Source organism: Cardiocondyla obscurior, linkage group LG13, assembly GCF_019399895.1.
Source record: "Cardiocondyla obscurior isolate alpha-2009 linkage group LG13, Cobs3.1, whole genome shotgun sequence".
In the NCBI taxonomy this organism is placed as follows: domain Eukaryota; kingdom Metazoa; phylum Arthropoda; class Insecta; order Hymenoptera; family Formicidae; genus Cardiocondyla; species Cardiocondyla obscurior.
This window is the reverse complement of record NC_091876.1, coordinates 3,131,095-3,156,474: the sequence shown is the minus strand read 5'-3', so window position 1 is coordinate 3,156,474 and position 25,380 is coordinate 3,131,095. Positions and strand designations below refer to the sequence as shown.

General features: G+C 43.5%; 1 protein-coding gene across 2 annotated transcripts in view; it reads right to left on the bottom strand.

Annotated features, from left to right (window-relative positions):
* The window catches only part of Ssp3 (short spindle 3), a 33,793-nt gene that overhangs the window by 3,623 nt on the left and 4,790 nt on the right, over positions 1–25,380 (bottom strand). For both annotated transcript variants that reach the window (XM_070665494.1, XM_070665495.1), the window contains 5 exons: positions 25,254–25,377; positions 18,808–18,971; positions 4,404–4,830; positions 2,978–3,169; positions 111–284 (listed from right to left, as the gene is read on the bottom strand). In XM_070665494.1, the coding sequence (XP_070521595.1) occupies positions 111–284; positions 2,978–3,169; positions 4,404–4,830; positions 18,808–18,971; positions 25,254–25,377 (1,081 nt within the window). The remainder of the gene's footprint in view (positions 1–110; positions 285–2,977; positions 3,170–4,403; positions 4,831–18,807; positions 18,972–25,253; positions 25,378–25,380) is intronic.

Sequence of the window (25,380 nt, the reverse complement as noted above, 5' to 3'; positions counted from 1 at the left end):
AAGAGAAAAAAAATAAAAAAAGAAACATAATTCGCATTATCGCGAATTTATATTAATAATGCCGTTCGTTATCAGGCGCGTTATAGCGAGCCGCGTTCGTAATCACTTACCTCGTACGACATTTCGCAAGACAATATCGCTTTCGCCTCGGAATTGCAATGAGTAGCGGCCAGAAGAGCCGGTAACGTGTACGGTATCAATCTGGGATCTCCGTAAAACGGGAACGGTAAAGTACACAGCTGCTGGAGGACACTAGGTCCCGCGCCAGTCGACTGAAGAACCAGCTGTAACAGATTTCCCAACGTACCTCTCAATATAACTTTATTAGTTTTAACTTTTTCAGTAATTCCGAAATATTTGTAGGAAAAAGAAAGAAAAAAAAATGTAAAGAACAGTTGGGAGGGAAAAAAAAAATTTGCTTTTCAGAATCTTTCAGTAGGGATCGATACGCGCCGGACGAAGATTCTCGTCTTATAATTGCAAATTACCCGCATCGCACGTTAGAACCGGGAGTTTCTCAGTTGCTACGCGAGTAGTTAATTAAGGCGGGCGAGTAATTTTCTTAAAGAGCGTGAGAACCTCGGATGACCCAGGTGTCACGGAAGCGAATAGTCTTTAGCGCGAGAAGATCGCGCGGGACATCTGCGACTTTCTGACAAGTGCCTCTGCGAACAAGACGCTTTTCCTGCGCACCTGCACGAGACTCTCGCAGGAAATGCCCACATTTCACGCATCCCTGTCTATTCGCTTCGACGCGACCCGTATTGCATTCGCGCGCGTTGAATATCGAGTTCGTCCGTTACGGTTGGTGCAACTCCACGCATGACACAACGTGACGCCTAGTAATGATTGATTCGTGACGAAATCAGTCACCTCGTGAGAAACGCGGTTCTTATCGCGAAAATAGATTTCAAAATTATCTCATAAGTGCCTCATCAATCCAATGGAAAGTCGCTCGAGGCGCTTCGAGTTACGGCTAGCTAGAGCGTAGTGCAACAATTCCAGAGAGACGCGTAATAGCCGACGAGAATGTCGAAAGGCGCGAGAGTTACGAAAGTTTATGTTTCATCTTCTTTGAATTAATCTTGAGATTACGAAAATTAATCTCGGCGAATCTCACGTACGTCGTATAAAAAAAATAGTTGATCGAGGCTGTTTAATTGTAGTACACGGTGAAGCAAGCGGCATTCTCAATATCGGTAAAAAAAAAAAAAAAAAAAAGCAATGTATCACGATTAACGGCATACAGTGGCACGCGCGTGACCTCAGGGATGCTAGTTAACGCCGAGCTTGGGGTTTTAAAATAAATAAGCGGAAAGCGGTAACGCGCGCACCGCGGCGCCACCGCAAAAAAATCCATTTCTCGAATTCGGTTACGAGCGTCGACAAAAAAGCGGAGATAGACGTGTTTATGATCGCAGACGGTGAAGGTGGTATCGTCGTGTCGAGCTGGCGCGAACCCTCGTTTGCCGCAGATGCTCGTAGAAGCTTAAAAGCGTCTCCTTTCTCTCTCTCTCTCTCTCTTTCTATTTTATACGCGATACGCACGCACGCACACATTCGCGCCGACGCACATATATATACATACATTTTTCTACTTCCTTTTCGTCTCGCGGAAAACGATTTTTCCAAGGCAGCTACTCTTGGAGGGTCGGCCCTCGCTCTTCAGAGCGGCGACCTTAAAAAAGCGCTGAAAGATGAATGCGCGACATCGGCGGTGCACTCAACGTTTACGTTCCAATTCATATGTCCGCGGGAACCCACGTGGGTGCAAACTCGGTCCCAGACAACGTGCGAGGAGCCGACGTTAAACCGCGGCAGCTCCGCGAGATAGGCACTCTTAAATTGGGGAATACCTCGTAACGTTCCGAAATACTAAGTCTCGCTCTCGCGAGAAACGTTCGCGAGTCGTTTTAAATAATTTCGATTAATATATTCCTGGATGTTAATAATTCACGAGATTTAATTTTAATACCTAATAATATTTCCGCGTCAAATTTATTATTCTCTGGTCCAACTCAACTGTTAAGAAATGTATCATTTTTTTTTTTTTATTATTTTATTCCGTCAGATGGTTAATTTCGTTCGCGGTGATTCTCTCCTCGTTTTCCGTGTCGTAATTATAAATGTTATGAATATCCACGCGATTTTGCGAGCTGATGGACGGAGCTGCACGCGTGCACCCGGCCTGAAGCGCACCGAAACGGTACCGTCGTAAATATATCTTAACGGCGTTCGGCCGTATATTGATGGGAGGTCCGCTGAGTGTGTTGTGTCTAACAGCTTCTTCCTTCTTCTTCGCCAGTAACGCGCTGCACGCCATGCAAACGCGTGCATTTCTCGGCGAATGCACCGGATGACACTGCGTAGTAGACAGTCAGTCCCCCGACATTCGAGGAATTTAAAGCGTTTCGTGTATCGAATAGCACCGGGTATTTTCCGAAAATATTCGCGAAAGTCTATGATATTACAGAAACGTTCTTAATGTATTAAATATACCTTAGATATATTTTGTAAGATCGCCGAGCGTTCTAACAACATCACGTGCCATTGGGCAATGAATTACCGAAAAATACTTTCGTCAAATACGTTCTCCTCGAATCGTCCGGATTTAAAGCTTCGAGGCACAGTAAATACTTTCAAAATAGATAAAGTTCTTAATGCGTCACAACTTTATCGTGTACGAAGAGAATACTAAAAATTAACGGTCTCAGAATTATAAAAAGAACCTTGGCTTTTATTTTTATTCCACCGGGAAGGACGAAATAAAGATTATTTTTAAGACCAAGAAGGCGCTTTTACGATTTTTGTATTTTTTTTTTGGATTATAGACAGATTAAGCGAGGATTTGATTTTAGTTTGATAGTTCGGATTTTACGCAAGTGTACGCAACGTTTCACTAAAACAGGGGGCCCTCTTTCAAATTATGAGGTGTTGAATCGCGTAAGCTAGCCATATGGGATATGAAAGAACGTACCTGATTGTCCGGATTGTTGAGGGCGAAGTACCCGAGTACCACAAACAATTCTGAGAGAATGTGAATGCCGCTTGTGTTCGGCATAGATCCCACCTCCGATTTGTCTGACAAGGAATCACGGGATAGTCGGGTTATCAGGTGGCTCGCTATCAATCGCCATTGCAAATTCGTACCCTCGGTGCCCAAAAAGCTCTGTAACAAAACACGTATATTTCCATGTATAAAAAAAAAAAGTTACGTAAACTAGTTAACGTAAAAAAAATTTTTTTAATAATTTTTTTTATTGGACAGAATTTTGATCGAATAAATCCGATCTAGAGCAACGTACTTAACGGCACTTAATATAATTCTCTTTCTCTCTTTTCATCCTGAATTATCGATTTCTCCGCAAGACGTAACGCTCAGAGCCCGCTGAAATCTAAGACGGGCATTATCGTCGGCGAGCAGAACGTCAGCTTTGTTTGCAGAGACCGCGTCGCGAGAGTGGCGCAAAGAGAATAGATAATAACCGTTGGTTTTTCGGCAAATGCACCGGGGGCTCATCTGGTAATCGACGGGCGCTCCCGTGGGACGGGGGTACGGGCCCTCCCGCGGGGCACACGATAGCCCTTATGGTTTTTGCGGGACGAAGGGCGCGAGGCGCGGCCGCCTCGATTCAATTCGCGGTCGACTCGCTGCGAGAGAGCTTCACGGGAGGCCTTTGCGTCTTGACAGGCCAAAAACTCCCCCCCCGCGATACATGATATCTCCATCACGCCCGGTACCCCCTGACGATAAGTCCGCATTGTTTGCGGCAACAAGCGGCGTCGTTGTCATTTCGAGAGGTAGCCCGAGGGAGGTGGCCCGCGATAATCGCGAAAATCGTCACGAATTAAAAAGTAATGGAGCTCATGGCAATTTAATGCGACAGATCCTTCTTAACTGCCGCTCGTTAAATCGAGATCGAGTAACCGAGATATAAGAGCTTCCAAAATAGAGCGGGCTAAATAATATTATGCGTGTAGCAGCTGATATTTTTATCGCGCAATTTTCGTATGAAAATATAACTGTCTTTTAATGACGACTTTATATTTGTACGTTGGATATGAATTTCGAACCGAGTTAAATTACCCGCATTTAGCACGAGAGATGGTCTAGGAAAAGTATTGAAATTGATAAGGAATAATACGACAAGCCGTGCAACATTGCGCTTTAATCACTGTGAAAATTAGAGAAATGATAATTCAGGATTGCGGTACAACAATAGAACGAGCGGTCCAAAACTGTGATAATCTGTTTAAGATAATCGCTATAAATATCGCCTTCGAGTACATTTATAACCGAGCTTTGCCGTACGAGAAAGGTTAAAAATACGGCTGTGAATTCTGTCCAAATTCTGAGGCGAGAAATAAAAAAAAATCGCGAGGCAAGAAAGTGCGTGTTATACCTGCAGCGTTCGGAGATCGAGTTCCGCGATCGATTTAAGGAGCTTGAGACCGTGGCCGGCCAAGGCTCGTATGGCGGTAGTAAATGTCTGATTGGGGGTGGGCGATGCTCCTTTCTGATTCTGCGGCGTGTACGTGATCGCCGCGTAAAGGGCGCCGATCGCACTCGACGCCTCGGTCGTCGACAAAGTCGACAGCAAGTGCGACTCGTTGCTAGTTTGCTCGACGCCGCCGCCGCCACCTTCGCCGTGCACGTTGACAGTATCTTGATCGACGGACCTCCTCAAATGGCCGCAGATACGCGCGAGAAGATCGTAAGACGATACCAGCAACGGCGACTCGTGCTCCTGATCCAGAAAAAAATCTGTCTCGATCAGGGCTCGGCTGTGACGTGACACGCGATCCACTAAGCCGCCGGCTACCAGATATCTGAAACACAAAAGAGTCTTGATGCGTATTATAATACTCTCGCGGATTGATGGGCATCGCATTTTTTTTTCTTTTTTTTTTTATTTTTTATTTTTTTTTTTATATCGAGATATCGGGGTACGGACAAGAGTAATAGCGTTTTATTTTCGGAGATCGTTTTAAAGAGAGACCCGCGCAGTATTTTGGTATTAAAAAAAAAGCCGATTAAAAGAAAGCTACTGTAAAAAAAAAAAAAACTTTTAAAGAAAAATTAAAAGGATTTATTTCGATTTAAAACGCGAGATGTAGAAATCGAATTCTTGCCACTTTCCCGCGACGCTTAAAATTTTCAGTGTAGGGAAAATCGGTCCCCGATTAGATTCAATTCGGAATGAATGTATGTCGCAAGGGTTGAAGGATTTTAAAAAGTGTGTCCCGTCGGACAGGAACACCTGTTCTAACCGGAGGAAACGAACGTATCGATATACTATATATATATTCAAACGGGCCGTCGACCCCTGAGCCGACGAAGAATTCGGACGACGCTCGTCGATCACCGACCGATCATACGGCAGCGAAGTGTGCATATGGGCACCAAGGGGGGAGATGGAACCGGATAAAAAAAAACAATGTATTGCTTACAGGACAGCATGTGCGACGGCGTAACATGAGAGGATTATAACATCAGTGCGTAATTCCGAGAGAAAGAGAAAGAAAGAGAGAGAGAAAGAGAGGTAGGAGGGTGAAAGAGCGGCCAGAAGGGCGAGGGGAGGTTGCGAATGAGCGGTGCACGCGATGCTCATTCTATCGGGTCGTTGTATGTATACGTTTTCCTTTCTCTCGCCGGCAGCATCCCCTTCCGCGGCCGAGCATGCCCGAAGGGGTGCGTGCCTGTCAGCGCGTATTATCGCTGCCCCCTTCGATCCCCCCCTTCTTCGGCAAAAACGCACACAAACTCGGGGCCCACGCGTCAATGAGTATTGGAATATATAATATACGACGGAAGAACGAGAGAGAAGGAAAGAGGGTGCGCCGCCCTTCGGCGCGGCGTCCGTGGAAGGCCAACTGTCGCGTCTAATCATAACTAACTGCGAGCTAATCCCGCCGCACTAGCTTCGTCGATTGTAGCGTAGAAAAAATTAAAAAATAAAATAAAATAAAAAATTGCGATATCGCGCCGTATTCTCCAAAAGACTTATGAGTATTCGCGTCGACCGTACCGTGTACAGCGATATTTCGAAAGACACGAAGTTTCGGAGGATGAATCTTTAGCTCGTCGACGGTATATACGAGACAGAATACGGGATCCGGTTTGTCGAAGCCGCGTCGCCCGCCTGCGAAGGCGACCGACTCTTCTTTTCTTTCTTCTTCTCTCGCACACGGTTCCCTCCTCGATAAACGTGACGGGCAAGTCCGTTAAGCCTGTCGGGAGCCAGAGATGCGACAATGGGTGAGCGCGAGTCGCCGCGACGCTGCCGAACGTGCGGCAGCGAGGCGGGGCCGAGTAAATTCGCTAATAAAATGCAGGGAAATGATCGCGCGGATCAGAATTGTCCGACGGACTAGTCCGCCGGCTATACGTACTCGCGGCGATTACATACACCGTGAGGCCCTTCCGCGTCCCTTAATCCGTAACAACACCGCCGACAGTAGGGTGCGACAATGGGATACCGCAGTCTTCGGATGCAATAATTTTGCGAGAGAGCTACGGCCCTCTTTCTCATCTACGCTCGCCGTCTCGCTTCCGCTTCGCTCGTTCACGGTAGCCTAGGATTACATCCGTGAAAGTCACTGCGCCGAATCGCTTAATCCTTTGACCCGCAGTAGGGATAAGTCCTTCCGATTCGAGCGAGATGGCTATTCGCCCGAACATTGAATCATACTTTCATAATCATGTAATCGCGACGGGGATATACCGAGAGAGGGTGTCTCGGGATTCAGAGTCCTACAACCACTCGTTTCGGTCAATTTGCCGACGACGCCTCTTATGCGTAAGAATCGAAGGGAAATCACGGTTCTTTTATCGTCTCCTAAATTTCAACGTTAAACACCTCCGTGGTGAACGTTTTCAATTAGCTTTTAATTAGCGAGTCAGTCGAGCGAGGAGGAGGGGAAGGGGGGAGAGGCGCAACCGTGCCGTTTTTAGAACGCCGTATAAGTCGCTCAATCTGTCATTCAATTCACCGCACGCGCACCGGGAGTACCGAGGCGATTCGCGCCAAACCGGGAAGATCCCATGTCCCGATCTTCACGCACGTACGCCCCGAGGGGTGCGCCGCCCCCGCTGCCGGCCCGAGATTGCGATCTATCACCGAATGCTGCGTAGGAGGGAAGTCTCGAAGCAAATATATCGAATTTATTTATTATCCTCTCGTCCCGCCTCTGCACGCATTTCGCGGCGCGATAGGGGGTAGGAAAGGGAGGGAGCGGACGACCGGCCGTATATACCGTTACCCCGGAGGCCGCCATTAGCTAACCATATGATTATTTCATAGCGAGCGAGCGAAGGGTGCATATCTTTGCGCTTCCAAGCCCCGCCACTTCTCCCCCCGACCGGGCGGTGGCTTACGCGATTTCCGCGCGCTGCACTGTCGCGCGAGTGCACTTACGGGAAGATTCTCCGCAGGGGGGGGAATAGATTTTACTCCCCTCGAGGACGAGGGTAATCGAACGGATAGCTTGTAATTTGTATGTTATGCCGGAATTATTGGAAATAAACCGCGCGCAATCTGATTTTTGAAGAAACGATCGCGAGTGCGTTTGGTTTTTTTTTTCTGTTTTTTTTTTTCGTACTTGCGAACCAAACGCGAGGCGAAAGTCAGTTTTTCGGCTAGAACTCGGTTAGTTAGCACGGCGATACCCGATGTTCGCGAAGGCCCATCGAGAATACATATTTTCAGAGATATAGAGATTATTTGTTCGCTAAAGTGCTACATGTATTTAGAGTAATATCGGTAAGCGCGATGCGTACGGGTGATAAAAAATACGTGACTTTGACAAACGAGGCGGAATAAAAATAAGCGGAAACAATTTTTCTGTTAATCCGTACGAATAACGCGACGGTATCTAGCTGAAAATCGCCCGCAACAAATTTTTCGTGAACGCGCGCGCGGAGTCAGCCGGGTAACGCTCCAAAATTAATGCCGTAAATCAATCAAAAACGTAATTCCCGACGGGCACACAGCTGAAAGCACGATTATTGCGTCGCGTGTACTAGGGAAAAAGATAAATCTACGTGGTTGCACTATTCATTATATAAATAAATTTCTAAAAACAATCCCGAGTGGAAATTGATTCCCACCCGTCACCTAATAATTAGCCGGCCAATTCGTGGGTAATCTCGTGGCTGTCTAGCAAAAACTGTACAGCACTGAGCCAGAAATGTAACTCTCAAAATATATAACGAGCTAGAAAAGCTAGATGTCCGAACGTTTTTCGCCGCGTGCTGGTCTACTGCGCGTCCTGACCTACCTAACGCGTCCTCGACTGTCGAATTTCCTGGTTGCCGGACCCGCAGATCGCCGCGGTAGTTTTGAGTACGTGCATGTGTTTACATCTGGCCGGCAGCCTTCGCGTTCCAAGAATCCAAGCTCGAAAGGTGGAGGACGCGCAGGCGGCGGTCAGCAAGAACCGGTTTGCCCGGCGAATTCGACAGTCGAGCGAGCAATACGTAAGGTCAGCTCAAAACAATAAACAAGTACACGCTGGACAGTGACCAGACGACTGATACTAGACAGGTTTTATTTTGTTTTTTTACGACAACTTTATTTTTTGAAGACAGTCACTATACGTTTTTTTATAATTTATGGCGAGTACCAAGCTAGTCATTAATTAGGAAATATATTTAATCTGCGCGATCTAACTACTGCTGCAAAATTATATTAGCTGGATAAATTTCCACACGGGAATGATGCGAAGTATTAATTATTGTCGCGGTATCAATTTGCGAAACTTTTATAACGCGTATATATTCTCTCCCGGATGCCGCATGATATACGACGCGCGCGTAAAAATGCAAAATTTTCAACAACTGTTGATTTAAAACAATTGCCATACACTCCGTTTCAATGTACCTAAATTTAATATAAACTGCACTTGAAAATTGTTCGAAGGAACGGCGTTCACAGTAAGAATAACAGAATTCCAGGTCCAGCGCCGCGCTCGTGGAAATATTCCTCTTCGACATCGGACAAACGCGCCTGGCAGAAGTGCCATTTCACTATTTCGACAATAGGGTATGTTTGCGCAACGAAATGGCAGAAGTGTGTAAATGACAGTCGCGTATCATTGAGTTGGAAAAAAAAAAAGGGGGGAGGAGTGGCGCGGAGTACAGCGGTCGGCCACTCAGTCGCCAATCTTGCTCCGTATTTCGATTCTCCACTATCGATTGTGTGCATCGAAACAGATACATTCTTTTTTTGATATAAAACAATTTGATATTAAAAAAAAAAAATTGGACGAGAAGTCGTCAACGATATTTCGTACGACTGCATAGTTACGAGAGATAAGCTTGAGAGGGAAGGGAAATAAATTCTACAACGATTAAAATTTTGTTTTAATATAAGCGAAGACACATCGGGAGAGTGCGATTATTTCCGCGATCGTTTCGAGCCGGGAATGATTAAAAGACTCTCGCGTGCACGCTAAGCTTTCGACGGGTTTGTATTAAATGCCAATAAGAGACGTCGGCACGCGAAATAAACCCTGAAACAAGGTCAAATGGGTGGTCTTCGTCGAATTGGTAATGTATTATAATCCCGAGCTCTGACATCCAGCAACTCAGGATATTGCTACTCCGGATTCGTTGATGCGTAATGCATTCGCGCTGGGATTTCGGTAGCGCGGGGAGGGAAAGGGGATGAAGCGCACTACGGTACTCCGTACGTACGGACGGAGTCTAGGGGTGAGCGTAGGGTGAAGAGTGCTAACTCTATGCGATTTGGCCGAGCATAGCGACGGTGTCGAGCGTACTGTAAATTCGCTCAAACGATGCGCGAATAAGCGCGAATAAAAGTAAATACGAGAATTTCGATGGAATTTTGCGGTTCTCTATATTCCAACGAAGATAAACCGACGATTACACGAGACTGTACTTGAAAAATAATTCTAAAATTACAAAAATGAATCTCGGACTGAAAAATAAAAACAAAGCGAGAGATTTTACGGTGAAGATATAATAAAAATCCAAACGTGAAATAAGAAAATGAGAATCAAAACGAATCTCGCTGCATTATTGCAACGGGATGTTAACCCATCATTATCTTTAGGTTAAATATGCAAAAGCATCGCTGCACTTCGCTAAATTTGAAAGGTACCGATTTTTTGTCCGTTTACCCCGATAGCGATGTAATGTTAACATTTCTATTTGATTTCTGAAAAAAACTTTATAACTGTTTGAAATTGCTAAAAATGTCGCGCTGACATCCATTATTAGCGGCAGTGTAAAATCCGCGCATCGGTTTCCTGTAAATCTGAATTTTTTAATAACCGATTGCAGCTCTGTTGACTGGAGACCATTTACCGATATTCAATATGTTATGAACATCATGCCAGCGAAATGTATTCGCGCTGCGCTTCGGCGAAGTACCCCGTTTGCGCGTATTTATACGTGGAGTAGAATTTCTAAAAATAATTTATGTTTACCTACAGAAATTCAATATTCCCGAGGAGAAGATACGTACGCCGCGGTACAAAATGGCAGTCCGTGGTCGCATCTAGTGTATTTACATAAAAACACGCTCTTATACAAGAATGTATATCGGGGGGTTTACTCGGCAAGAGACGAGAAAGAAGTAAAAATATTTTTTTAATAAACACGGTACGCTCAATTAATTTAGCCATCGATCTACTTGCCCCAAATCTTCAGAAATTGTCAAAACCAAAAATTGTTAACAATTAAAAAAAAAGAAAAAAGAAAAAAAAATGTACAATGGTCCATCTTCGTTGATATATCTACTTTTTAAATTATTTCCGGTGATTTCAACGAAAGTCGAAATATAAAAAAAAAACAAATAGCCGACAAATAATAGCGAGGAATCGGATTTTAGGTTGTCTTTTTAAAGAAGTAGAGTAGCTCCTAGAAGACGTTACTTTTGCAAATGTACAATGTATCTTCGCCATGTCAGAGTCAACACCCGGATTTCTTCTGGCGCCGTTTAAAGCTAGCCCTATGCTGGATGAGTACGCTGAGAATAATAGACAACGTTGAAGCTTGCCACTTAGCAGAATGGGAACAAGAACAGCCGCTCTGCCTATTTCTACTTGCGCCCCTATCCCAGCCTGATCAAATACTCGGCTGCAATCCCGCGGTTCCCATTACTATTGCCACTCTTGTCATCGCTGTCGTTGACAGCACTATTATTGTTGAAGAATCCCCCTTCCTTCGATTGAAAGATAGTAAAAGCTAGATTTGCAACTTTAAAAATTAATAAAATTAAAAGAACTGCCCGCTAACAAAGATAAAAATATCCGCTAACAAAGATAAAAATATCTCTCTGTAAATCGAGACCTGCGATTTATTTTAATTGGTTAGATTGTTATTTTGTCGTCGTCGTATCGGGGAGCAATATAGTCATTCAACGTCCGAAGGACGAATTAAGAGATGCGCACTTTGGGAACGGATACGCGCGACGAGCTGAAGGCTTTCGAAATGAATCACTGACCAACACCCGGCATCGCCAGCTGATACTTCAAGTGCATCTGCTGTCTATTTAACACCGAATCGCCGAACTAGCGTTTACTTTAAATTTATAACGACGCGACGCGATGCGAAACAGTCAGCTCTTTCAACCAGGAGATGATAATCGTCTCGGTGAAATATGAAAACCCAGTGAAACACGAATTTCCCAACGTAAGTTCAAGTTCACAGCGTAAACGGTAAAGTAAAAAAAAATTGTTCGCGATGAGAATCATTAATTTTTTTTAGCGACAACGGTACAAGCGTAGTTTTGAAATAATAACAAGATGTAGTTGCAAATTTGTGTTTCACTCGTGCAAGATTTGGGAAATTAAATTTGCATCAGTTTTCGAAACGCGATTCCAAACTGATCCCATTCGAAAAGGGGATGGCGGTTTGATTGCAGGTGAAATCTGTAGAGGATATTATTCTCTTTGTGCGGAAACATTTGCGCCGTAAAAATAAAAATAAAAAAATTAAAAAAAAAAAAAATATAAAAAATACGGGGGGGAGCAAATTTTTGCCGTCGTTAAAATTGTACAACGAGCTTTTAAAATAAAACGGCGCTTGCATTATGTAATCGATCCGATAATTAATAATAATTGGAAAGTGAGAAGGACTTACCGCTTGCGCGCGCGTGTAACGTTTACAAGGTAAAATACAATGTCATCATAATTAATTCGGCCGACGCGTATTGTCGGTAATAATTTAAATCATTATTTATGCGCGCGAACGATACCACCTGCCATTCGCGAATTCGATGTAATATTTAACCGGCTATTTGCATGTCTGAATTCCAATATGAAAAGAAGTTAATTAAATACGAGCCCGCAAAACTGCGTCTGCTTGCACGAAGACCGCACGCTTTCGCGAAGGTTTTTTTTTTCCCTATTACGGTAAAACACAATCGAAGATATGACGAAGTATAACGAATAATTTCTTCCTTCGGTGATATGCGAAATATATGTAAAGAAATTACGCCAAACTCGCGGAACAAATTTTAATTTAATATCGCATATAGAATGTAGCTTTTTCCAACCGCAGCTTCTTCGGGGCATATTTGGCAACGATTTTTTCTTAAACGAAAGTGAACGAGATTACGCTTTCTCTACTTTCTATTTGCGCAATGCTTTTTCGAGAAAAATTATATATTGATGTAATTTAATTGAAATTAACGAGGCATAACGGGTCACGTACGTATAAACTTTTAGACGAGAGACCATAATTTTTCACCGAAAAATGATAAGGGAGGGAAAAAAAAAAACTCAGTTCCTCTTTCAATAATTCAATTTGGCAAAAGAGTCTTTCGCGTATTCGCGTTTACGGATACCGCACTCCACTCCACTCTGCTCCTCGTCCTCGAATCTCCAATGCGATTTCGGAGTTTGTACATGTAATTTTTCAACACCCCGTGTACGAACACGTTAAACCGATTCGCGGTGTATCGACCAATCCCGCGAGCAACACGTAGAAAAAAGGAACCTAACAAAAATACGAAGAATAGCAAACGACTGGGCGTGTTGCGCGTAGGTCGCCGATAGCTCGGTGAAAGAGAAAGAAAAGAGAAACGGGGAGGAAGAGAGAGAGAAAGAGAGAAGGACAGAGGGATGAGTCGAATCCGTACGAAAGAGAGGACACGGGGGAGGGGGAGGGGGGAGGCGGAGGGTAGGGTGTATGCCGAGGGTGAATTTGGACGAGGAGAAACAGAGAGGGTGCGCGGAGGAGGGAACGAGACGGAGGGGAGGAAAGCAGTCCATTAGCAGATTACGTACCCAGCCCGCCTCGCTCATTCACCCCCGCGATGTTTTTTCTTCATCTCCCCCTTTCTTCCGCGACCGCCGATGATCTTGCCGGTCTATGCCGAGCCCACCCTCGCGCTTTCGGGCTCGCCCAAAGTCGCCCTCGCCGACGACGAGCGTGGCAGGTGCCCCGGCGACTCTCGGCACCCGTTTGGACCGCCGCCAAAATGTTATCGGTTTCTGGCCGGCGACGCGCCGATTTCGTCGATTAGAGCCGGAAAGCTCTCGCTACCGCGTACGGCGACCACGTCCCTCTCGCGAGCTCGCCCTTCGATCGCGATCTTGATAACGTCCGCGCGTTAATTTTCTCCCACGCGTTTTCGTCCGAACGCGGATTCCTTCGACGATGCAGCCAATTAACGATGCGTTACAATCGCCGGGTAAAGCCGTTGAAAAGAAAGAGGAGAAGCTGAAATAGCATGGTTCTTGCATATTACCGAAGTACTTACGGGAGTACCTGGCCCTAATGCGTACCAAAGTCCATTACGCGGAACCCGGCCGCGCATCGATGTTTGTTGCTGTTTTCCTCCCGCAATCGAGCGTTAGGGTCGCGCGCCGAATCTATTTGCATGAAATCGATAAGGCGGCGAGTGAAGAGGAAAGAAGTCCGAAAATGCCCACGGGAAAATGTCGGTGCGTTTACGCGAGATTCGCTCGCTCGCGTCTAGGCCTTTGGTATATATCGACGGGCGGGAGAAAAAGAAAAAAAAAAGAAAAAAAAGAGAGAGAGAGAGAGTGGGAGGATGCTCTTTAGGATGACGAAACTAAATTATCAGATCAAACAGCAGCGCCGTTATATTAATAAAATAGATTTCGCCCGCCGCTCTTCAAAGGGGAAGAGACCGTCGTTTCGCGTCTAACCTCGTTTCGCGCAACTCCCGATTTAATCAGGTTGCACGACTAAAACGTAGCCTTTTCATTTTCGTAATAAACCTACCTATCTATCCAGCTACCTCGCACGAGCTGGGAGGCAAGGCAAGAGAAGAAGCCGCCGTGAACCTTATTACGTTAAGTAAATGCGCGAGCCGCCCGTTCGCCTAGGCAGGGCATTAATTAATGCCTCAGTTTGATGTTGCCCCGTTGCCTGACGATTACGTCGCAAATCATTTTTGCGACAGTTACACGGGACTGGTCGTTTGCAGAGAGAAAGACAAACAGATATGTAGAAAGAGAGAATTACACAAGGTGACAAAGGGAAAATGGAGTTGCAAATTGACAGAGCCGATCAGTTTTTGTGTTCCTAAGAGACCCGTGGCAATTAAATAATTTTCAATTATATTGCAAAAAAGAAAAGAAAAAAAAAAGCTACAATAAATTCGATTCGATTTAATTAAGACAGAAAACTGCCAGGCTTTGAATATCGACGTTTCAGCCTTTACACTTACGAGCGTGTAGATGATTTCCCTGTCTAACACCATCCCGTCGGAGTAAGCTTAAAAGCACCTCGTTTCTACGCACGATTAAGACGTAGTCCTTTAATTCTTTATAACAATAGACGGGGGACACGGGAAGCCGCGGGCGGGCTAAGGAAAATTTAGGCTCGTGGACGTCGACAAGCTGATCGAAAGCCCGTTTAATCCTCGCGCCGCGAAGAGAAACAAAAAGCGAGATCGCGCCAAGTTCCTCTTACATCCGTTTCAATTAACTAGTGCAAACTGTGATTTATCTCGGGCGTGCGCAGGGAAGATGAGCATTTTAAGAAGCGGCAGCGATTACAGTGCGCGAGATTCGCGCGCGTTATCATATTCGGACATTTTTCTTTCTTTTTTTTTTTTAGACAGGATAATGACTATTAAATTGTCGTACCGCTATCACATTTTTATAATTAAATCGTTACAGTTGCCTAATGTAAAATTATAAAAAAAAAAAAATTTGTTAAATTGTCAAACTATAAATTTATAATTAACCCATCGTTTTATTAAAATCGCGAACATAAACGAATCACTTGCTTGATTTCCAATCGAAAGAACTCAACGCGCGACAGGTTCCTCCTAACGACCCGTCGAGATTATCGTCAAGAGTATTTGCGTACTTGATTTTTCTCTACCTGCTTCCTCTCTAGCAATTATGTCGGCGATAGCGAGCTGCCGCTCGGGTCCTGATCGTCAGCGGCAAGTTTCGAGAGTCCCCGGGAAAAGAGGCCGAACCGCCATTGATTGGCTTTGCGGTTATACGAGGTTTCGTCTGTAATAATTCCTAACATGTTCCTCGCGCATAAACGTTTATAATTTAAAAGCCAGTACCTCATATACGCGTACATACTTTAATTTATTTTACGCTAAAGCGTCATTAAAAAAAAAAATTACATCTCAGCATAAAAAACCTCATTATAAAAAAAAAATGAGATATATTTTTCAAAAAGTAGAAATATCTTTGTAAAAATAGGAATAATTAAAGCTCGCGTTTAATGTGCGTTCGTATTTACGCGTAGTGCTCACGCACACGTATACCCCGCAAAGATGCGATTCTCTACGACTCGTGTACTTCCACAACAAAAAGCTCATTTATCTTTGGCAATGTTGGTATTAAAGAGAAAAAGTGGGAAACGAGGGAAATGATCTCCGGTAGAGCCGCCACCACCGTTGCCTCTTTGCTCAGAGATCGCAGAGAGATATGCGGAGCTAACGGATAAAAGTTGATAGGCAAACATACGCGTTTTTTTTCTTTTTTTTTTTTTCGTTTTTATCTGCTTATCTTTGTACCGCGCATCTGTTACTTTATGAAGCCGTTCGTACACTATCAAAAAGTTTAAGAGATATCCGAGTCGCGCATCATCGATAAAACCTAATGATAATTATATTTCCTACGTTACAATATCGGAGTATTATATCGACAGCGAGAAACGCATCTCGGCTTTTCAGCTTGTTAAGACATCGCGAAGAGAATCTACCATCTACACCGAAGAAAAAAAAAAAAAGGGAAAAAAAAAATTGAATTTTTTATTTCACCATTAACATAAATTAACACGTTAACTGTCATACGACTGGATAAATTTACTATTCAATTATATTTTTATTTCTCCCTTTTGAAAATATTCACCTCGTAAGATTAACTTATTCGACAGAAGACGTATCAAAAGTTTAAATATGACAAAAATATAACGCCGACCACGTTCGATTAGACAGAAGAGTGTTACAAAAGATCGTATAATTTTTGGTCGTTTATAAAAAAAAAAAAAAAAAAACGCACATGGCATAAATGCGTACCGCAATTCATTACCAGATTATTGTTAACTTATTAACGCGGCTGCGTTTACAACGCCACCGAATCGTCATTTGATCGTATCATCCAGCACGAATGGGCGCCGATAGACGTTATCGAATATGTCCCGTGCAAGTGATCGTCGTTCATCATTCATTCTACTTTCTGCGAAATTGCTCGTCTCTTTTCAAGTCGGAGGCAACGGTAATGTGGATCGCCGGGTTTGTGAAAGGAAAAATCGGTCTTGCCCGCGCAAAAAAAAGGCCGCGGCATTATTTTTCAGGGAAGGAGTGACGGCGAGTGCACTTAACGACCGTCAAATAAGTATTACGGCGTACAAAATGATCGATCGCCGTTACACATCTGCGCGCTTTAAAGACACGAGCGAAAAGCAACGCTGGTAACGCTGAGTAAAAATCGTGACTAGGCCTTTCTCGCACATCGGCAGGAAATTAATCATAATAATCCCACTACCGGTGCGCGCGATCGACAATAAGTCCGATCGCACCTTCGTCATTCATTATACAAGACCCCCAGGCGGTACATTCGGCGAACATGAAATTTCGCAGATTCACCCGACTGCAAAGCGCGCCCCCGCTAGGAAGATAACGAATCCCGGAATCTCTTTTTAACATATTGCACGACGCCGTAACGTCACGCTCGCGGGAAATGACACGGTAATTTCAGACGTTTGCGAACCTTCCTTGTAAACAACACTCGCGCGAATGAAATAACCGAATTGCATATGACATCCGCGTACGCGAAGCCAAATACTGCGTTTCCAACTGGCATTTAATTAATTAAAAGGCACAAAGCTCTCTCTCTCTCTCTCGCCTAGAACAAAAAGCTCATCTCGCGCCATGTGCCCCGAGATATCAAAGAGATAGGTACCCTTCCCAGTATTACTCCTACACGTATGACGTCGCTACGTTTTTACGGTTCGATACGAGCAAAACGAGAGGCGAGAGAAAACGCGGGCGAAGATTTCCCTCTTCGGAAGATACGGAAGGGGGGAAGGAAGGGGGGAGGAGGAGAAAAGAGCTCGCCTTGAGCGCCGAGATACGGCAATGAAGGTGATGGAGGCAGGCGGCAAAGGGGTTGACTCGGCGTTTTGGGAGGTCCCGGCTAAGGAAGTTGACCCAGGTGCGAAACGTCACCCCGGCCGGAGATCGGATCTCGCGCGATGCAACGAAAACACTGGCCGCGTCTCGTCACTTGGCGTGACTCGCGTATTAAGTTCGGCATCGGCGCGACACGGCGCGGTTATATTTTCAGACAGGGTGGTCCACAGCCGGGATGCCGCGGGAAAGCAGAAGCCGAATATTCTTCCGCGCGGTTCAAAGAGAGAACGGCGTGTGCGTTTAAGCGACTCAGCCAGATCAAAAGGATACGGATTTTTGGCCGAGAGCCGCTCGAGTGCATATAAAATGCGTGAAAAAAACCCCCGTCGGGTGTTAATAGCTTCGGCGAAAGAGGCGAGAGGATCCGCCGTCGATCGACAAGAGGAGAAACATTGGGAGGGAAAGGCAAATAAATCGAAACCGTTTTCGTACCCGTTTTTTCTTTTTCGTTTCATTTCGGATAAGAAGAGATTTAATCGTGCGCATCGCGTCGTTATTTTATCGTCAAATTTTCTTTTTTAATCAGATCTCTACGTTTTCACGACATTTTAATAGTACAGGGTTTTTTTTTTATTAAAAATACCGCCGCAGCGGCTTTAGCTCTTTTATCGAGGAATTATATAAAAAAGCTACGGGAGGATGCGTAAAGACACGTTACAGAAGTTACGATTTCATTGTAGATGATTGCCCGCCATTACGCGTAGAGCGTTCATGCCATCCAGAAAAAAGTGGAACGCTGCTGCTAATTATGCTTTGATTATCCTAATCAATGAAATAATACCTTGGTCGCCTGCCCGAGATTAATTTTAATGGTTCGCCATTTCGTAACTAATAACTGAATGCCCTACGATACCGCATTTTGTATTTTATGCTGATAAGAGTCATCTTTTTTAATCTTGGGAGAAAAATCTATGAAATTATTAATTTTTTTATAACAAAAAAATTATAAAAAAAAATTTTTTTATAAAAAAAAAAAAAGAAACAGATTTTAAATAATTTAAAATTACAAGGACAGTTCTGTAATACAAAGTAATGCAACATTTTCGTAAAAGGTCCGACCACTCGACTCACGAATATATATGTTAATAAAAACGTTATTATCATTTAAAAGGATTGGGGTTCTTGCGCGATGCCGATATCGGTGCTTCGAGATCGCCTAACGTAAGACTATACTCGTAAATTGAGCGTTTGAAGGACTTACCCGGTAATATCCTGAACGCGAGTCTGCAAGACCGTTTTCTCAAAGGGCTCTTCAGGGATCAGGCTGCACAGCAATTGCGTCGCGTTGGCGGCTACTGCGCCATTTCCGGTTGAATTGGCCGATACATCCTGAGTCTGAGCGTGATCGTCGAGACTAGTCAGAGTCTGGAAAAGAAAAACGTAACGAACGAATATAACACCTTCACGATACATTTCGCAAAGTCTGATAAATAACGTCGCTATATTTTTCGAGAGAGCCTTTATTTGCTGCTCCTCTCGTATATTTTTAAGCTGGACAGTTGATTGAAACGAACATCAAAATTCTTATCGAACTTTGGATCTTATTGGAATAATCTGAGCTTTTTAAATAGATTTATTTTAAATGCGTCAGGGTCATCAGCCGTATATTTAGAACTCGAAAAGAACTATTCCGATTAAATAATTACGCGAGTTCGTTTATTCGGCATCGCGAAAGAATTGCGGCAAACGAAAAATACAAAATACTTGATTAAAGCCAGAGGGGAAAATGTGAGAACTAGGATCCATTAGACCCGAACAATTAGAGTGTACAATTACAGTGTATAATCTTTTTTTTTTCTAAATAATTATTGAGATCTCTACAAGTTAATTTTTTTTTATTTGTTTGTTACAGATCATCTTACCAACACTTCACCGAAAAGTGTCGCACGCCGAAATTGTACGAATACGAACCGCAGTCGATTCGTCGGTCGTTCCGGGATTTCGATAAAGTATTCGGGCGGAATTTTTTGACATTCGATTTTCTTTTAAACGCGAGTACCGAACATGTAACGCGCGAAAGTAATTATTGAGTAATTTTCGCGATTGTAAAATCACGGTCGGGGTGTTCGCGAGTGACTTGTGCGCGGAAGGATGACTCGACACGTCCCATCTGAGAGGAGGAGCAGGCCCGGGGGGCATCCTGCATCGGCGGAGCAACTTTTAAGTAAGTATAAATTAAAAAAAAAAAAAAAATCATTTTTTTATCAATCTTATTAATTGACATATCTATATTAATATTTTCTTTTTTATGTTACAGTCACCGGCAGAACTCCACAACTCCGCTGAAGCTCATGCAGATCGGTAAGTCGCATGACTTTTTTTTCTCGTAGTTTGTTATTTGGGTTTTTTGAAAAACAGCGCGTGCAAGGTTTCGTCTAGTGTATGTAAGATGTAGAAGAAACGGACAGAGCCACTGACGTCCAAGCTATTATCCGTCATTACTTGTACTTTTTTTTTTTTTTCGAGCGTCGAACGGTGAAGAAGACTTCAAAGTAAATTTTTCATGCCACCGCGCCCGAGGGAATTAAAAGAATTTCAGCATATTTTTTTACTCAGATTTTACTTAGCAGACCATTACATCGGTCGACTAGTTATGTACTTAGCGTCGAATCTCAGTCGATCGGTCAGGCACAGCGAATTCCTGATAGGTTGAGTCATTGTTACAGACCCGTTAGACCGAGGCGTGTTGGGCAACACGCACACGTACGTGCGCATTTAGAACGCTAAATTAGTGGTAACGAGTCAAAGGGTTTCGATAAGAATTTTCGGGACAGGAATATGGGTCCTAAACAGTTTAGCCTCGGTCCCGATAAGCCCGTTCGTGGAATTCTATAGAAAAGCTATACGCTACAAGTTTGTCCACTTTTTATTTAATTTTCAACCCGCTGAATATCGCGATGTATTACGGACCGCGTCGGCGAATCGCGCTCACATTTTAATCCGCCGGAAACGAGAGGCGGTTTCTCAAAACGTTCCTCTTTGCGACGAATTTTTTTCCAAATTAAAGAGTCACGGTTTTTACCTATAATGACATAATAAAAGTACATCGGTGCGTCGCACGTTTGTTATTGATTCCCGAAGGATCCACCCGCAGGCAGAAAATATTGACGAGCATAATATTAATCTTTTAAGAACTATTGTTGTGGCCCAGACAGGCCTCGGATGGAAAAGATAATGTTACGAACCGGCCGCTCATGAGAGGTAGCGAAATAATCTCCTACGAAACATTAAAAAGTGGTTTGACCACTGCCTTGACAAATTCAATCCCATCCGTATCCAGAAAGAAAAAAGGGCTGCTACGACTCCTCTGATAGGAGGCGAACGAAAACAAGACGCCAGCGAGACGTTGAAATTTCGGGGAACGCATATATCGGGGTATGTACGGCCATAAACGGGAGATGCTTTTATGTTAATCCAGTTCTTTTCGAACTAAGCGTCACGGAAAGAGCGAGTCGATGAGAAGAAGATTTTAGAGAATTCTATGAAACGCTGATAAAATGGCAGGGCGGGATTCCACGATTCCATAATCGATCGATCAGCTCGTACTTTTGCACGCATCCTTTTCGATATTAGCATTTTTTTTTCTCCCCGCGATTGTTACGTAATAAATTTTTTTAAGTTGAAATAATTAGACACACATTTATCGTCAAATAATTATTAATATAAATTATTAAAAAAAAACAAAATAAAAAATTATCGACGTGTTATGCTATTTCTCGCGTATTTTTCACACGTGGAATTTACATTTTACAATTGACGTGATTACCGTTTTGTTATCAATCGTTACGTCTCCGTTCACATATCGGTCCACGTCACTCAAATTTCAGTTCATTTGCCTCGGAAGACGCGTATTCTTCCTTCTTTTCATTTTACGGTCGACGAATACAGTTCGCAGTCGTCGAGAAATCGTTTTCCCGCGTCCATCAACCGGGACGCAGTCACGCATAAATACACATATGAATTCTGGAGCGGCGGTGGAAGAATACGGTACGCGGACGGTTTCTGGCGGATTTACGCGAAACTCGCAAATTTGTTTGGCCGACGGACTAGAAATTGGGAAACGTTCGCGGGGGCATCGGTCCCTCGAAGTAATTCGTCTCTTTGCGTAATGGTCCAGACCGAAAAGTTTGTCCCCGACCCCAGCGAAATGAATTACAAGCGATCCCTTACACGATTTTCTTAAACATTCGAGATCGATTAGGAACCACCGTTTTTTATTCGCGAGGAGTCGCATTCATCAAGGGCGTTGAAGGGATAAATGGCACGAAAGAATATGCCTTGAAAGAAAAAGATAAAATAAAATAAAATAAAATAAAATAAAACAAAACAAAATAAAAAACAAAACGCATTCTTGTCGTGCGCTTTCTCAATTCTTTTTTTCTTCGAATGCGCGGCTTGTCGATCCCGATCTCGATTGCACCTCGGCCGTACGGAAACGCGTATACATCGGGAAACACGGCGGTACAAGCAGTTATAAAGATAACGTGGGAGGAACCCGCGTCTATAATCCCCGTTTATCGGTGAATTTTTAATTTGCCGAGAGTTTTTATCGCCGACGCGCGCTTTACGACAACGTCTTTTTCTGGTCCATTTGGTAAGAAGGTGGACTCCCTCGCTTCCATTTTCTCGAGGATCCCGGTATCGCGCCCGGCGACGAGCCTGGGGCCAATAATACAGAACGATCTAACGATAAACGGAGAGCCGCGCGATTGCCTGCACGAACGGACGAGCGATAAACGCAAAACGTCCGTATAAAACAGGTGAATTCGTCCCGAATATTTGCCCGAGCCGAACGAAATATCCGAGTTATTGCAGGACGATTATAAAACGAGCACGCGCCTCTTCGGTGTCGCAAATAACGCTTATTGTTTTCGCCGCCGTTAGAAAAGATAACGCGTTCTTATTCGAGTAAAACACCACGCTCCGCGTGGAAGATATTTTTACTTTTCTTTCGCTAATTTGAGGGAGGAAGGGGGCGAGAGGCTCTCCGCCTCGCTCGGCGGAGGATTTCCTCCCGTGAAATCTCGCACGGAATCGGTCGGCGCTTCGCGGCGGGAAAATTGCAGCGCGCATTTCGTATTCTAGAACGTGCGAAGAGGTTGTTGAAAAAGCGCCGATAGGAGGAGATGGAGAACGGGGATGGAACGTGGAAGTAGAGGAGGACGAGACAAAAGATTAGGCCGGGTCCTCGAAACCAGGGCTTGATGGAAGTGGAAACAGAAGTACCCCGCGTACATATTCACCCGTGCTTGGACGGACTTTCCTTTCACCGTACCCAGCCCGGGCCTCCCATTCCGCGTGCGTGTTAGCGGGGCGCGCGTGTGTGCGTAAGCGGGCGCGATACGTGCGTGCGTGCGTGCGTACCTCTGTATGTGGGTGACGTCACTAAAAGCTCTCTCGCCGCTAATGCATTTGCGGAGGGAGATCCTTGGAAGAGGGGACAGGAAGGAGGAGGCGCCAGTACCGTATCTATGGAGCGTGAAGAATCGATGGCGAAAATCACGCCGATGGATTCCCGTCGGTGGCAAAGCCACGGGATGATCGGCTCGGGAGGAAAAAAAAAGGAGAGAGAGAGAAAAAAAAAAAGGGTATGCGAGGTCTGCCGTAACCATACGGCCCGTTGAAAGCGTGAATCTTCGCGCCGATGAGAGATGCGCTTGCGGTCGCGTAAATAACGAAAAAAATCCAAGAAGAAATAGAAAGAGAAAAATAGAGAAGTTGTCTTATTATATTATATTTTTTTAAATTTAATTCTTCTCTTGTTGTTGCGCGTACATGTTATGCATGCCGGACGTTTGCGCAAAAAAAAAAAAAAAAAGAAAAATAACGATTGGTCGCAGTAATTATATTTGCCGTTTTGTAATTAACTACGTAAAGCACTCGATATTTCATTGACACGTATACAAAATGACAACGCCAGACGCGTGTAAATCGAATTAAACCAAACCGAATATTGTTCTGCTAACCGCGCACACCGAAGCGCCGTGATCAAATATTTTTAATTAATTGAACCGCGAATCCGATGAAAAAAATAAAAATAAAAAAAACGTAAATATATATGAAAAAAAATTAATATAAAATATAAAAAAAATACAATTTATTTTAAATCTATTTTCTCTCGATACTGAAATCTTCAGAGAGTCGACATTTGAAAAGTAATAACGCGAAAGCACTATTTAAATTCATTATATTTAAACGCGAGAATTTAGCATACCGGCTCAGCATTAATACATTTTCACCCAGCACAACTAGGCGTGATATTATTATACATTTAATTCGACGTTATGTATTTTAAACAATTAAATTTCCAAAATAGGTAGCACGAAAGTCACGATTACTATTCCCGTATAGTTAAGACATCCCGTTTACGTAGTCGCGCACAGTCTCGCTGCTCTCCAGATTTCGGGCACATCTCTCGAAATTAGTGCGTCGTATTCCCTTTATTTATCGGGAAAACGATACGTGCCTACCGCGACACTCAAACGAGTCCGAAAGGCAACCCGCAGGACGTGAAATCATGGATCCTCGAGATACTTAATCCTTATTTTGACAAGTCGGACAGAATGGACAGGCTGACAGGGACACAGCGTCTTTACCGTCGTCCTCCCTTTACCGAACTCGAAGCGAGATAAAAAAAGAAAGAAAGAAAAAAAAAACCGAGGGAGAAAGTAAAAGAAAAAAAAAAGAAAGAAAGAGACAAAACAAGTTGTAATCTACATGCCTATCTACCACATTAGCTCGCTTTAGAAGACGACGCTCGTTTATGCTCGTTCGACGCGGATATCGCCGTGTACTATGGCTCTCGTTCTTATTAAGAACCGAATTACTTTTGTTCGTCTTAAAGCAAGGTCTTGAAATATAATTAAAGCAAAAGTACTTACATCGTTAAAAATAGAAATACATACGAATAGAAACCCACCAAAAGCCCTTGTTAATAATTCTCTAATAATATCGCGTTTTCGTGTAATTATGCTATGGTTTTCTTGGAATTTAATGTAAGATTTTTTTTGTCTAATTACCTCTAACAATTTGTTTGTAAAAATTGTCGTGTTCCTAACCATCAAGTCAAAACCGGGTCGATCTTGCGACGTCAGCGGCGAGTAGAGAAGTCGCCGCCTGCGATCATTTGGCGGTGGCACGACGCACGATTAAAAATTGATTGAGATATATTAATTAAACTCTGTAGATTAGAATTTTCACACCTTTTTGCTTTGAAAAAATTCTCACGAAACACTTCGGATGACGAATTCAAGGATACTAGTTCGGATAAATTAGCTCTCTTTCTCAGATGGCAGCACGTATCAGATACCAACCTTAAAGTTTTATGAAGCTACGATGTTTGTAAAAGTGAGCGATTAAAAAATTGTAAAATCGAGAATTTATTATAAAAACGTAAAGATTGACATAAAATAGCGCAGAGCGGTATTAAAAACGACTTCGATCGGATTCTTAATTTTTAATTCTGTTAACAATAATGCAATTTTCCTATTTAAAACTGCTATTTTTCTATTAAAAAAAAAGATGTAAAGATTTCATTGTTACCCGATTGTTGCTGCTTTTATATAAATCGTATTATATGGTACAATACAAAATAATGATAGCTGAAACAATAATAATTGCTAAAAATAAACTAAACATAAAACTTACCTCCAAACGTTGTAGAAGTAGATCCAGAATGACGAGAATTTTATTACTTAATAAAATAACTTCTGCGCTTTCAACGTTTCCATTGACTGCTGCCTTGTAAACTCGACACAATAATATAATTGCCCTA